Raw genomic sequence first — 14,184 nt, 5'->3', positions numbered from 1 at the left:
CAAATAAAACAGTTTCAACCTGCTGTGTAATGTAGTGGAGTCGTTTGACCAGAGGGGGGCGGTAGGGGACTAAACTGCACCCAGCGAAAAGGAAGACGATTCCAGCGCATGCTCACTGTGCCACGTGTGGAGCGGTACCTGCCTGACCAGAGATCAAAGATTATTACCAGTCAGTGATCAGCTCTGATCGGGTCAGGAAGAATGGCAGCAGGACCGGAAGGAAAACTGCAGCTGGTCCAGAGACACGTCCGAGCTTTTCCAGACTTCCCAAAGAAAGGGATCCTGTTCAGGTAGGACTGTTATTCAGGCTGAAACACGTCCTCCACCCGGTGGTCCAGTCTGAATTTATTCCCTTTAACTGGTTCTGGACCAGCAGCTCTGGTCCTGAAGGGTGCTGGATCTGCTCAGCTCCCTGAACTGTTCACGATTTAAAGCAATCCCCCCCCCCGTTAGATGAACTGGGAACTTCAACTTCAACTCTTGGCTGAAGGCTGAAGTTCCCTCTGTGAGTCAGCGCCAGGCCAGCAGCAGAACTGTTGGTGCTGACTGCGCTCTTCAGGGTCCAGTTATTAATGTCCCTCTGGTCTGTGCTCCAGCACTGATCCCACTGCAGACAGAAGCAACGTGTTCAGAGTTTTAAACATTTACTTACCTGATGTACTAACAACAACAACAAAAACAACTCAAGATAACACAAGGAATCCTCCAAAACTGTAAAGCAGTAGGAAAACGATTCATGGTTGTCAAAGATTTTATCAGATTAAAATCTGAAAAGTGAACCTCCACAGGCTCCACTCAGCCTCCAACAGGTTTTCCTCCAGGATTCTCCTGGCTCATCCCCTTCACAGCAACTCTGACCAGCAGAGAGAAACATTCCCCCGCCATGATGCTGCCACCACCATGTTTTATGATGGGAGTGGCAGGTTGGGGTCCTGGGCACCGTTAGTTTTCTGCCACACAAATTTGAGCATGTCAGCCAGAAAAAATAAGACAAAACAAAGCAAAAAGCCCTTCTATCATGTTTGCTGGGACCATCAGAGAAAATGGAGCTAACTACAAAAACACGACGCACTTTTCAGATTTCTAGCCGTTAAAAGCTTTGACGACCATGCATTGTTTTTCTTTTGCTTCCGAAGCGGCGCAGAACTTTGTGTTGGTCGATCATATAGAATCTCAATGAAACACATCAAGGTTTGTGGTTGCACTGTGAAGAATCAGTTCTTTTCAATATTTCAAAGCTTTTGAGGTAAAAATGCCTGCCAGTTAACGTGAGCCGTGTTCATTCTGCAGAGACATTTGTCCCATACTGAAGAGTCCAGCTGCCCTCACAGCAGTCATTGACCTGTTTGAAGAACGTGTGAGGAGCCGTCAGCTGCAGGTGGACCTGATCGTCGGTAAGCGTGTCCCTCAGGTCCGCTGGGCCTCCTGCACAGGACCTGGAGCTCTAACAACTCCCTGACTGCCTCGTCTGAAAACATCTTCATGTTCTTTATTTCCATTTCCTCCTACTGCGCTCCACTTCCTACTGCAGGTCTGGAATTTCTTCCTTTCCAATTGGATAAGAAACGCTTCGGTTGTCGTCACTGTTACTTTCTCACAGTAAAATAACTGAGTGAGACTGAGATGATCTTCAAAGACGCAGTAGCATGTAAAATCAACATCGTGTCATAATGTTACTCCCTCATCAAAGACGTTGTTCTTGTTGCCTTCATTCTTTTATGCATGTTTGGGAAATCCTTTAACCTCCACGGCAACCATTCAGCTGTGCAAAACACCTGGGTGGACCTAGCTCCGCCTTCGAGACGCAGCTCCAAAGAGGAGCTGCGGTTTCCGAGCTTTCTGCCTCACAGAGCAGCTTCTCCTACTGTTAATAATTAGCCTGGTGGTGACTGAGTAGAGCTTGTAGCCTCCAGTAGTTTAAAAAAAAAAAAATTTAAATCTCAGTTACATGTAGAGATCAGCATTGTTCTGGGAGGGAGGAAGCAGACCAGAGGGATTTGCTTGGAGGAGTTGTGTTCAGTGATCTGAGCAACTTCTGTTAGCAATACAAGCTAATAACAATGTCAGTTTCTCTGTACCTGGTGTGCACAGAGGTCAGAGACAACAGCTAACCAGGAATAGTTAAAGTCCCACTAAAAACACCTAGAACTGCTTATTTGAATAGTTCAAACACCAAATTATTCCTAAAATACATTAATACTCACAGTTTTTTTTTACCCCTCCAGGGGGTCTTTTGTGGGCTTTAGTGTCCCTTATATGACAGCAGGCTGACAGGAAACAGGGAAGGAGAGGGGGAAGACATGCGGAAAATGTCGTCGGGTCCGGGAGTCGAACCCGCGACGGCCGCGTCGAGGACTCAAGGCCTCCAAATACGGGTCGCGCTAACCCCTACGCCACCACGGCACGCCCCGCACAGTTTTTACTTGAGTAAAAATATGTTGAAGTAGCTCTACTCTTACTTGAGTATAATTTTTGGCTACTCCACTCACCTTGATCACAGAACACAACATTTTGTCAGTTCGACTGTTTTTTTCTCTTTCACCTGGAACTAATGGGGGTTGGACTGCTGGACTTGTTCTGGCTTCGTGAGACGTTCTGTTGCCCACCCGTGTGTGTGTGTGTAGGTTTGGACGCTCGTGGGTTCCTGTTTGGGCCCCTGCTCGCCCAGAGGCTGGGCGTTGGCTTCGTCCTGGTTAGGAAGAAAGGCAAGCTGCCCGGAGCCACGGTCAGCGTGGCCTATGACCTGGAGTACGGCACGGTGAGGAACACTGTCACATTCACAACCCTGGGAGTGGCTGTTGTTAACTCTTAGGAACAAGTCAAGTTCTGATATCTGGAGAAAAGCCTGGAACCAGAAGGTGGGCGAGATGCTGGGAGCTAAAATACTGTGGCTGAATGGGAGCCAGAACCCGTCAGCGAACTGGTCCCGAACTGGTTTTTCTTCCAGTGCCCGCGGTTGCCGTGGGCAGCACAGAGCTCCCTCTGACACAGAGGAGCCAGACTGCCGAGTGGGCGGCCAGCTGGTTGAGACGGGAACAGAGCTCTGGTCCTGACTAGGTCAAAGGTTATTTGCACTCAGGACGCTGACAGAAGACAGACGAACAACTTTCCTGTTTAATGAGCCTCCTACCACATTCCCTCTGTTCCTCCAGGCGGAGGCAGAGATCCAGGAGGATGCAGTGGCTCCAGGCCAGAAGGTTCTGATTATTGATGATCTTTTAGCTACAGGAGGTAAGAATCCATTCAGCTCTTCTTTTCTCATTCTCACATCTGACAGTTTGTAAATGGTATTATTAGAACGCTTGCAATAAGTTTCTATTGGTACTCTTAATACTTTTCCCTGTTTCGACCATTTGTGGAATATTTAAGATTTATTTGTGGCTTACTGGAGTTCTGACTGAAGTTTGGTGTGAATTTCATGACAATAGAAACATTAGAAACATGTTTATTAAGAGAAACCATGTGTTCCAATACTTATTGTATTTGCTTCATGTGAATAAATAAAGTCAAAATTTAATTATTCACATCTGTCCTTTTCCTCATAGGCAGCAGTCAGGGACAGAATTTCAACAGAAGGTTGAGCTGAATTTCATTAGCGTGTGTGTATGTGTGTGTGTGTGTGTGTGTGTGTGTGTGTGTGTGTGTGTGTGTGTTACAGGGACGCTGCTTGCAGCCTGTGAGCTAATGAAGAAGCAGCGGGTGGACATCCAGGGCTGCATGGTGGTCATCGAACTCAGAGACCTGAAGGGAGCTGACCGTCTGAAGCCTCACAACGTCTTCTCCCTTCTCCAGTACTGAGGAGCGGCACAGCGCCCCCTCTGGTTCGCCAGGACCACCGCGGCATCCCCTGGTGACTACAGCCAAGAAAACAAGAAAGCCTCAAAGAGCCCATCCTGAACCTCCGCTCCTTTTACACACCCTGGATAATGAAAGAGACTAACTTAGCGTTAAATGTCTGAAACTGGTCAACAGCACAGATGGATGGAACTAGTCATCCATAAACTCTATTCCAATTGAATTGTTGTATCAGGACCAAAGCTCCCTCCTGCTATATGCAGCTGAGATTTTCTTCTGTTCAGATGCTGAATCTTCTTCTTCTCTGCCTAGAGGTCCTAGTTGGTTTGCATCTAGGACTAGGTATCAAGTCCTAGATGCAAACCAAACCGTTTCTTCATCTATAAGACATAAAACTTTCAAGTTTAAAATGACTTGACCATCTAAAGCCGGAGTGTCAAACTCATTTTCATGTTTTGCCCCATCAAGATCTTGAATGTCCTCAAAGGGACGATTGTGGCAGAATGTGTAGATAAAACTACCTTTTAGTAAAGTTTTAAAATATAGCTTTCTCTGGATTCAGTTTGCAATTTTTAATAAATACTTTTGTTTTATTAAATATCTTTTCACATTTATGTCTTCTGGCCGTATACAAATAAAAACAGTTTTAATTTGACTGATAAAATGAGACGTAAGCACACAACTGTTATCTTGAACTTGTATTTATGTGACCTTCTAACGTCTAAAGGGCCACAGGCAAAATCTTTACTATGGTGGGCTGGTTTTGGCCTGAGGACCTAGAGTTTTACACCTGTGATCCCCCGGTCTGTTTTCCTTGTAATGTTACTGTGTTGATTCAGCCCAAAATAATTCCATAGTTTTAACTGAATCTGTATTTGGGAGATATTTCCCATATCAGACTCCAAGCAAACTTTTTTTTTTATCTTGCAAGAACCAGTTTTGGCCTAAAATATCGATTTGGTATAAGAGTTTCTAAACACAGAGATGCACTGGACAGAACAATGTGACCAATTTCTGATCTGCAGTTTTTGTTGAGCGTTGACCTGCTGATCCTGATTTTTCTTTAGGAATTCTGATATAAGAAATGTATTTAATATATTTTTACGCTAAGAATCTACATTCTCCCTGAGAGATGAACAATACGCTGACACACATCTGTCCTTTAAAGTCAGCCTTACGTCTTATTTTGCTATAATAGGAAACTGTCAACCTTTTGTGCTCGTGCAGAATTGCGAGGAATCCCGGACAAGCCCCCAACAAACTGTTGATTTTAACATAACTTGGTTCGTTCCAACGCTCCAACAAGTACAGTGTTATACAGTAACGCTGTACTTGTTACAATGAGTACAATATAGTACACACATTGCAATAATCATTCATACGAATGATCTACACCAATGATTTGGGGAAGAAGACCTTTATTAACTATAACTAGCTGGATGACAGAAGAACCCTTAGTGGTGAAGATCCAGATCACTATTTTAAACTTTAAAAGTAAGACATAAATGTTTAAATCAATCTGGAAACAGGAGCTTCAGTCTTCCAGTTTAATATCACTGCAGAGCTGATTCTTCTAAACCAAGGTACAGTGTTAAAGTTGTCAACACGCGAGGTGATAAAAGCTGGAATTGCCCCTTTAAAAAGACAAAGACGGTCAGGCAGAAGCCGAGGTAACAAGGCGTCATTGAGTTCCTCAGAAACTGCGTTAGATGGGGAGCTTTGTTTGTTCTCCCAACTTCTGGCAGTTTGATTCACTGGCCGTGAGTCTTCTTGATGCATGCAATGCTGCTGTTTCACCTCTATGCACATAATCAAACACTACTGCTACACTTCCTGTCAGTAGAGCTTCCAGAATAAACCCTACAATGCATGTACACTTTCACAAGTGCTGGTATTATTGACCTAGTCCACTTTTTTTTAATTTAACTCCTTTTTTCTGAAATGTCATGTTTGGTAATTGGGTTGGAAATGAAATGCTCCGTAAAAGGTGCAGGAACACTAAAAAGAGTTTATACAAATCACACACCATCTGGAAACCGTACATATGAGGAGGTGAGGTGGGGCTCAGGAAAGTTTAACAGGTGAACGACTTTGCGCGTTTACAATAAGGTGTCGGTGGTTTGTGAGGCTGTTGAACAGCAACAAATATACGTCCATCTGAGGATGAAACAAGTCAGCAAGTCTGCATTATCCAGGTGCCTGTTTATATTGAGATAAAACAACTATGGATTATTCAGCAATGGCCAACACAAACAGAGAGAAAACTGCAGTTCATCAAACTCCAACCTCAAGGAAGCAGACCACATGAGACCAAGGTTCAGTCCTGGAACCATTTTTATTTAAAAGCTACAAAGTACTGCTAGCTCAGATCACAACAGGAAATAAGATTAGTTACCATAGCTACGCAGATGATACACAGCCATGCTGAACAGATGCTTAGTACAAATCAACGTGTGGATGTGTCATAGTGTTCTCCAGCTGAACAGAAACATCTTTGGACATAATGAGGAACGATTCAGAGTCAGCACGTCGCTTCGGGTATCACAGCTAGAAACTAAACTAATCCAACGAACTCTGACCTGAACCTCCAGAGTCACATAAAGACAGTTACAAAGTCGGCCTTCTATTACCTGAAGGACATTTCCAGGATTAAAGGACTAATGTCTCAGCAAGATCTACAGAAACTCATCCATGTGTTTATCTTTAGTCGCAACAATGTCTTCACATTTTCGCTCTGCTCTGCATCCTCAGAGCCAAACATGGAGTAGCAGCAATCAGCTTTTATGCACCAAAAACCTGGAACAAACGTCCAGCAAACTGAAAACCAGCTGAAACACTGAGTTTCAGTTAAAGTTAAATCAAGGCTAAAAACCCGCCTGTTTAGAGTTGCTTTTGATTAATAACTGGAACATTGTGAAGTTTCAAAAACTCTTCATTTCTTTCCTTTAATGTTGGTTTTATTTCATTTTTCTTCATCGTGTAAAACACCTAAAATTGCCCAGTGGCTCAAACGCTTTGCTAAACTTGCATCAAGCTGTGTGTAATAAACACATGAGGTCAAATTTGTAACAGAATTATTGAAAGAAGTCAACTTTTTAATGTGTTTATTTACTGAGCTGCACCTCTATAGTGATGCTGCTGTGGGATCATCGCCTGTACCGGTGTTGGCCAATCAGAGAGCAGGAAGCTCAGTCTGAAGGGAAGCTAAATGGCTACACCGTGAGGCTACAGGAACACACTGGCTGTTTCACACATTTAACTGGAACTTGAGCCTGTACTGTGTAACAAACTGGGTACATGACACTTTACAACACACACAGTGTGTGTGAGGATGACGGTAGGCTCAATGGTTGTCATAGAAACATGCGGCACTCCTGATTTCACTTGATCCTAAGGGACATCAAGTCAACAATCCAACATTCCTCCTTCAGAAAAAATAAACAAAAAAAAAAAAAAAAATCTTTCTCCATCGCCGGAGGCTGGACACCAGAACCAGGCTGGGTCTACACGTCATGAGGTTTAGAAAAAGTCGTCTCTCCAACCGAGATCATCTTCATGTTGCAACAATCTGAGAAACTCTCAGGAAATTAGCAGTTTATATCCGGAGGCAGAAGGTCGAGTCCTGTCAGAGTCGCTCCTCCTCTCGGAGTCTGTGATTGAGTTTGTCCAGAATGACGTTGAGCTCCACCATCTTGTTCAGCTTCAGGTAGAAATCCTTCCTGATGGGATGAATGCTCAGCCAATCAGGAGCCACTTCAGCCAGGAGACGGATGTGCTTCTCCATTTCACCTTTGGATTGGAGACAAAGGGACAGTCGGTCAGGTCAGGACAGTAGACTCACTCTGAACGCGTTCCAGTCAACACAGCACCGTCACCGGTCACTTTAGGACCGACTGACGGAACCAGAACCGGCGTGGGAACCCACCTAGACTCAGAGCTGATCTGTAGCTGGCCGCCATGCGGTTGCACGCCACCTCCATGACCAGCGCCGACTTCTTCTCTGCGACAAAGACGTTCCGTAGGATTCGGGCCAACTCGCCCAGCCGGGTCAGCATCAGCAGCCGCTCCTCCTGGGCCGGGTTCCGGGTCATGGCCGCCTGGAGCTTCTGGGCCTCTTTGGCGCGGATCTGTAAAAGGAAGAAAGGAACAATGAGAGAGCGGGCCGAGGGGACGGCAGCAGGTCTGGACGGGCAGCGGGGACACCCACCCTGTCCAGCAGGGACTGAGACACGCCTTTCAGGGAGGACGGCACCAGGCCTGCAGGAGGCACTGCAGGCTGAGCGGCTGCTGGGTTCTGGGAACCGACTGGTTTGGTTCCGTCTGCATCGCCTGCGTTCTGGGTCAGAGAGACCAGAGCCTTCTCCATCTGATGGCAAGAGCAGAAGAGTAGGTTAAAGGTCAACGCTGAACCCGACCAGGTTGTGGATGTTGAGGGCCTCTGGCGGCGCACCTTGGGGGTGATGAGGGAGCGGGCCTTCTCCAGAACCTCCTGGGCTGTGGACACGTTCTCCGTGTGGGGGGGCGGAGGCAGCGAGCCCACCTGGACGGCGGGGACGGCGTCCACGTTGAAGCGGGGATGCCAGCGGGTCAGTTTGTCTTCCGGGACAGAGACGGGGGGGACCAGCGAGGACAGGAAGGCCTGTGGAGAGTTCAGAGGTCACGACAGCCAGTCCACCTCTACTGGACGGTCCTGAACGACAGAGTCCAGAACCAGCAGCTCACCTTGTGATGCTGTTTGACAACAGAGATCAGGTTCTGGTGAAAGACGCGTCTTCTCTCCAGGAGACGGGAGGCGGACAGCACAGGTCTCGCTTCATTCCGGTCTGAGGACACATGGACAAGGAGACCAGGAATTAGACCAGCTGCTGGACACGTTTAGAGGCTGAAAAACCAACGCATTCCACCTTAAAGGGACAGTGTTATGAGTTTTTGGAGCCACCTAATGATTTTATTGTGGTCAAGTAACCATGCTGCCTTCAGTGGTAATAAAAATTACTTATATATCAAATACGACCTAAGAGAAATTTGACTTCATAATTTAACGCCATGAAATCGGGCCTCTGTCTCTTTAAAACTCCTGCTCTTTCTTAAAGAAATCATCACAACATGGCTCCTCTATGATTAACCCTTAAACCAGGTTCTGGGTTGGTTCTGGGTGGACAGTGGGAAGCCCTGCAGTGACAGGAGCAGATGGACCAACCGGAGCTGAGGACGGGCTCCACGGTGAGCTGGTAGCTTCCTCTGCTGACGTTGCTGTTGAACGTTGGGATGTTCTTCTGCTGCCTGAAGGAGAACGCTGCAGGGAACACCGTCTTGATCTGACCCACATGGCTCTCCTCAAACCTCCTGAAAGAACAGCAGCCAATCAGATGCTCACATCCTCACAGCTACATCTAAAAAAACCCAAAACCACCCTAATATTCTTTTATTTCAGAAACTATGAAAAGTTACTACACAAAATGGTAATCATTTCAAACCTTTATTTATAATTTGGATTATTGTGGCTTAAAGATAATGAAAAAAAAATGCAGTGTCTTAGTAAATTATCAGATATATCTTTTCAAAAAAGCCTTTTAATTGTACAAATGTTATGCAACAGTGAAGTCCTGATGTTATGCAACTGCTAGATCACACAGAACTCTGTGTAAGCATGTACACAGAAAGCTGAGTGGAAGGAAAAAGTGTGATAGGAATCCTACGGAAAATCTCTGGGATATTGTATTTTCAGAAAACTGACATTTCTGGTTAAAATATATATTTTTATTGACATCAAATAATATTTCAAGTTTCTCAGATCTCGTTTTGCTTTTTCACTATTACTGAGACAGAATCGTCACAAATAGAAAAAAATAAGGGCTTGAAATATTCCACTGCATGTGTAATAGATCTATGTAATAGATGGGTTTCACTTTTTGCAAAAATATTAAACTTTATGGCAATATTTGATTATTTTTGTACATGACACCTAGTCGGCATGACGCTGCGCCGCGCGGTGACCCTCCTACCTGTGCATCATGTCCTGCACTCCCTGCTTGATCTTGGCGAAGGTGGCCGTCTCTGAGCGGTTGTACAGCATGGCGACCACAGTGTCCATGCTGCGGAACATCTCTGCCAGGATCTTGTACTGGTAAGGCAGGGACAGGCCAGGGGGAGTGGCTTGGGCCAGGGTGTGGTACCGCTGGTACGCCGGCTGCTCCGCCCCGCTTTCAGGAGGGAAGACAAAAAAGACATCTGATGAAGCAACATGTTCTGGAGCTGGGGCTCATGGTGTTCTCTGCTGCGTCAACTAACCCGTCTGGAGCTGGAGGCGGAGCCAGAGCTGGAGGCGGAGCCTGGCTCAGCTTGACTTCGCCTGCTTCCCTCTCCTCCTTCCTCCTCTGGGCCTTAGCGGCCAGCTCTCTGGCCCGGGCCACAGTGAAGCTGGAGGCCCTGGTCTCTGAAGTGGGTGCGGCTTTGGTCCCAGATGCAGGTTGGTCCCTTGGCCCTGATGTGGAGGGGGCCCTGGCCCCTGAGGCGAGTACGGCCTTGGTCCCAGATGCAGGTTGGTCCCTTGGCCCTGATGTGGAGGGGGCCCTGGCCCCTGAGGCGAGTACGGCCTTGGTCCCAGATGCAGGTTGGTCCCTTGGCCCTGATGTGGAGGGGGCCCTGGCCCCTGAGGCGAGTATGGCCTTGGTCCCAGACGCAGGTTCGTCCCTTGGCCCTGATGTGGAGGAGGCCCTGGCCCCTGAGGAGAGTACAGCCGTGGTCCCAGACTCAGGTTGGTCCCTTGGCCCTGATGTGGAGGAGGCCCTGGCCCCTGAGGCGAGTACGGCCTTGGTCCCAGATTCAGGTTGGTCCCTTGGCCCTGATGTGGAGGGGGCCCTGGCCCCTGAGGAGAGTACAGCCGTGGTCCCAGACTCAGGTTGGTCCCTTGGCCCTGAGGTTGGGGGGGCCCCGGCTGCATGGCTAGAAGCTGCTGGAGAGGTGGAGGTGGCGATGTTCTCCGCCTGCTGCCTGATCTTCTGGAGGCGAGACCTGAGCGCTGTGATGTCATCCTTACAGAAAGCCTGGTGGACAGGGGGAGGTCAGGTCAAGGTCATATATTTCATCCCTGAATTATTCACACCCCTGTCTGTGAACGACATGCTCACATTAACAAGCATGTTGTTAATGAATCATCAAAACAAGCAGAAAGCTGATCTGCAAGAAATATTTGGACAAACTTCATAGTTTTGTTGCCTTCTTTGTGTTTTATCTGTTTGTTTTATCGGCACCGTTTCACTTTGTCTTATTTTCTTGTAACTAGCATTTTTTGCTTGAAAGCACTTTGAAAATAAAGTCATCGTCATTATTATCATTATACAATAATGATAATAATAATATTGCGGGGTAATGCTGGTGAAAGCGGCAGGAGTTCATCCTGCGAATCGGCGGGTTGCTGCCTCGATCCCCCCTCCACCCTCCTCTGTCATCGTGTCCTTGGATAAAACACTTCAGTCACTGCTGGGGGCCACAGGGGCCGGTGGCACTGATAGAAGCAAGGCTGCTGTTAGACTGCCTCAGGACAGCTGTGGCTACTATCCAGTAGCTTGCCACCATGCGTGAGTGTGTGTGTGAAGCACTCTGGACTTAATAAAGCGCTATACAATTACAAAACCATTAACCATTATAACATCAAGCTTTTAGTATATTGTAGAAACAAACCAGGGCTATAATTTATAAATAATCTAACGTGGAACAAAAACAGTCACTAATTTATCCCTTGGATCCGTTTCATTTTTGTCTTCTCAATTTTTCTTCAACAAAGTTAATGTGTTGTGATTCTATTGTTATTAGAATCAATGCTGTTTTAGCTTCAGTCACACTGAGACAGGATCCCAGTGGATCTTCTAGATCACAGCTCTGAAACCTGCAGCTCTGGTCTGGATCCCTGAAGACGTTGAAACATGAAATATTGACCTGTTATTACTGGTTCTAGAAGACTCTGCTCTGGAGCATTATTAATATTTCTCCCGTTTATTGAAGGCAAATTAAAAAGCTGAAAGCAGAATGAACTGTGAGAACTTTGACTGACTGCAGGGACTGATCAGGTTGATTTGGATTTTAAAAAAACATTATTAATTTGAATAAGATTTAAATGTTCTGCAATCACACCCAGAATGAATGGAGAACCGGTGTGTTCTCTCCCCTCCCGCCTCACCTGTGTTGTGTCCTCGGGCAGGACGAGCTTCTTCCTGGCTGTCCCCCTTGTTGTTTTCTCAGTCGTGTTCGCCTCAGCGTCTCTGGCCCTTCCGGCTTGCCGTCTCCTTTTGACCGAGGAGTGCTCGGCCGCGGCTGAGAACACTGCGGCTCCGAGGTCGAACTCTGCCTCGGCCGAGCTCCTTTTGGGAGTCCGGGGACTGGCCGGGTCCGTGTCCGGTCTGCTGGAGGCGGACTGCCGGTCATTACTCAGCCCCGCCGCCTCGTCTACAACCCGGACAAACTCCTCACGGACCGGGGAGCAGCAGAGAGCGGACTCTTTGTTTCCATGGTGGAAGCCGCTGGCCGAGGAGCCTCTCACCCGTCCTTTGCGCCGATGTCCCGGGGCCCTCGCTGCTCCGCTCTTCCGCTGACAGAAGAACTCGGTGACCTGAGCCTGAGACATGTTGCTGTCGCCGCTGCAGAACCAGAACCCGCAAACAGCACCGCGCCGTGTATTATAGCCTGCGGACGGAAGGCGAGTGGAATTTTCGCGCGAAATCAGTAAAAGCCACGCCCCCATTCCTGCCCGCCTCTTGACGCATGCGCACACTGTGCTACTTTACACTTGGTACATATGAGCGTCAGCGAGGAAGTGACACGATACACAAAAATGAATAACTAAACCAGTTAGAATGTCATCAAATTCAAATTCACTTCCAATTCAAAAATGCTTTATTGATCACAAAAAGAAATTATACGGAAGAGGATTAGGGCCACCAAAAAAAAGAGAAAAGAATTCTGACTTTAAAGTCAAAATTCTGAGTCAAAATTCTTTTTTTGTTTGTTTCGGTGGCCCTAATCCTCTTCCGTAAAATTAAATGCTGCTGTAACTCATTAATTAATTAATTCAAATTATAAGAGTTATTGTAAATAGTGAAAGTCATTGTAGAATTTTATAGAGCTTTTTTTATAGAGCTCTCTATGTGGCTGGCAAAGAGCAGTCCAATCAGTTACTTCAAAACAGCTGTTGGGTTTCTTCTGCTTCCTGTGACCACTTTCTTTTAACGTGGTATTTATATCCAGAGCAGAGAAATACAAGATTGTGATCTGATTTTCCTAGAGGAGGTCTTGGTTTGGAGACATATGAATTTGTGACATCAGCATAAAACAAAAATCCAATGTCAAACTGGTGAGACATCAGCAGTGTTGAAGAGGGTGAGGCATGATTAAAATCACCAGATATCGCCACAAAGGCTTTGGGGTGATGTGTCTGTGGGTTGATTTTAGTTTTGTGTTTTTGGACAATTAGCTGGGCATACTGTACTGTTTGATAACTAGGATCAATTGGGACGCATGTGCAACTGAAACAATGATTTTTGTAAAGTGCCTGGTGACGACATTTGTTGCGAATTGGTGCTGTAGAGACAAACTGAACAGAATTCATTTGCATATGGTTTTTGTTACCAATCCACAGCAGAACAACACAAGCCCACAGCCTCCTGGGGGAAACGCTCCCTGTACATCTGACGGGGAAACGGTGCGAATCAACGAATGAATCCGTTTCTCCTCTCGTGTCTCGCCACTCTCATTCCATCTGAAATGCTATAAGAAACGGCTACGTTCGGTTCCCGTTAACAGAATGCAGCTATTCCAGCAAGTGTTCTTGTAATATTTGGGAAATTGTTCACAAATAAAAATATGAATACGTGTATTCTGTTTGACAGCGAGGCTATTTCTACCGAACTCTCGGGATAAATATGCAACGTGGCAGAGCAGGTACAGCAGCATGTGTAGAGCTTTCTTTATGAAATACCTGGACCATGAACCCAGTGTTTGAATGGCAGCTGTCGATGCCGATGTTTTTGTTGAAGGGAGCTGAGAGAAAGAGAGGCCCTTTCATCAACACTGATTGCTTCAAGCAATGAAATGGAGATGAAAGATTGAATGAGTCGTCATCGTGGTCAACAACAGCAGAAGCCGTCTCCATCTATAGCATTCTGAGTGCTCAATCAGTGTGGATGGCCTGTTAATCAGACCTGCTAACAACATCATGCCTGATGAAAGATTATTCAGGTCCACATTGTTACATTGTCCTGCAGAGCCAAAACCAACCGACGTAGTTGTGAATGGTGCATTGTTAGAATCTAAATAGCCTTATTATCTTAAAGAAAAGCTTAGTTATCTTTTCTGTTTGACTCTGCTTCAGCATTTTAGTATTATCATATCTTA

The 14,184-nt window shown here is 46.3% G+C and overlaps 2 protein-coding genes across 2 annotated transcripts; one reads left to right on the top strand and one right to left on the bottom strand.

Annotated features, from left to right (window-relative positions):
- Positions 1 to 83: 83 nt before the first annotated feature.
- On the top strand, positions 84 to 4,393 carry aprt (adenine phosphoribosyltransferase). The gene is made up of 5 exons (XM_028006644.1): positions 84 to 290; positions 1,291 to 1,394; positions 2,625 to 2,758; positions 3,153 to 3,231; positions 3,659 to 4,393. The coding sequence occupies exons 1-5, from the start codon at positions 202 to 204 to the stop codon at positions 3,796 to 3,798; spliced, it is 546 nt and encodes a 181-aa protein (XP_027862445.1). The 5' UTR covers positions 84 to 201; the 3' UTR covers positions 3,799 to 4,393.
- Positions 4,394 to 6,111: 1,718 nt separating this feature from the next.
- cdt1 (chromatin licensing and DNA replication factor 1) lies at positions 6,112 to 12,683 on the bottom strand. Its single transcript, XM_028006645.1, has 10 exons — positions 11,975 to 12,683; positions 10,662 to 10,841; positions 10,087 to 10,229; positions 9,801 to 9,998; positions 8,996 to 9,141; positions 8,518 to 8,618; positions 8,246 to 8,434; positions 8,003 to 8,161; positions 7,721 to 7,922; positions 6,112 to 7,584 (listed from the first exon to the last, which is right to left on the bottom strand). Exons 1-10 carry the CDS (start codon positions 12,533 to 12,535, stop codon positions 7,421 to 7,423), a joined length of 2,043 nt encoding a protein of 680 aa, XP_027862446.1. The 5' UTR covers positions 12,536 to 12,683; the 3' UTR covers positions 6,112 to 7,420.
- Between the last annotated feature and the right edge of the window lie 1,501 nt (positions 12,684 to 14,184).

Source organism: Xiphophorus couchianus, chromosome 22, assembly GCF_001444195.1.
Source record: "Xiphophorus couchianus chromosome 22, X_couchianus-1.0, whole genome shotgun sequence".
In the NCBI taxonomy this organism is placed as follows: domain Eukaryota; kingdom Metazoa; phylum Chordata; class Actinopteri; order Cyprinodontiformes; family Poeciliidae; genus Xiphophorus; species Xiphophorus couchianus.
This window is presented reverse-complemented; position numbering and strand designations above follow the sequence as displayed.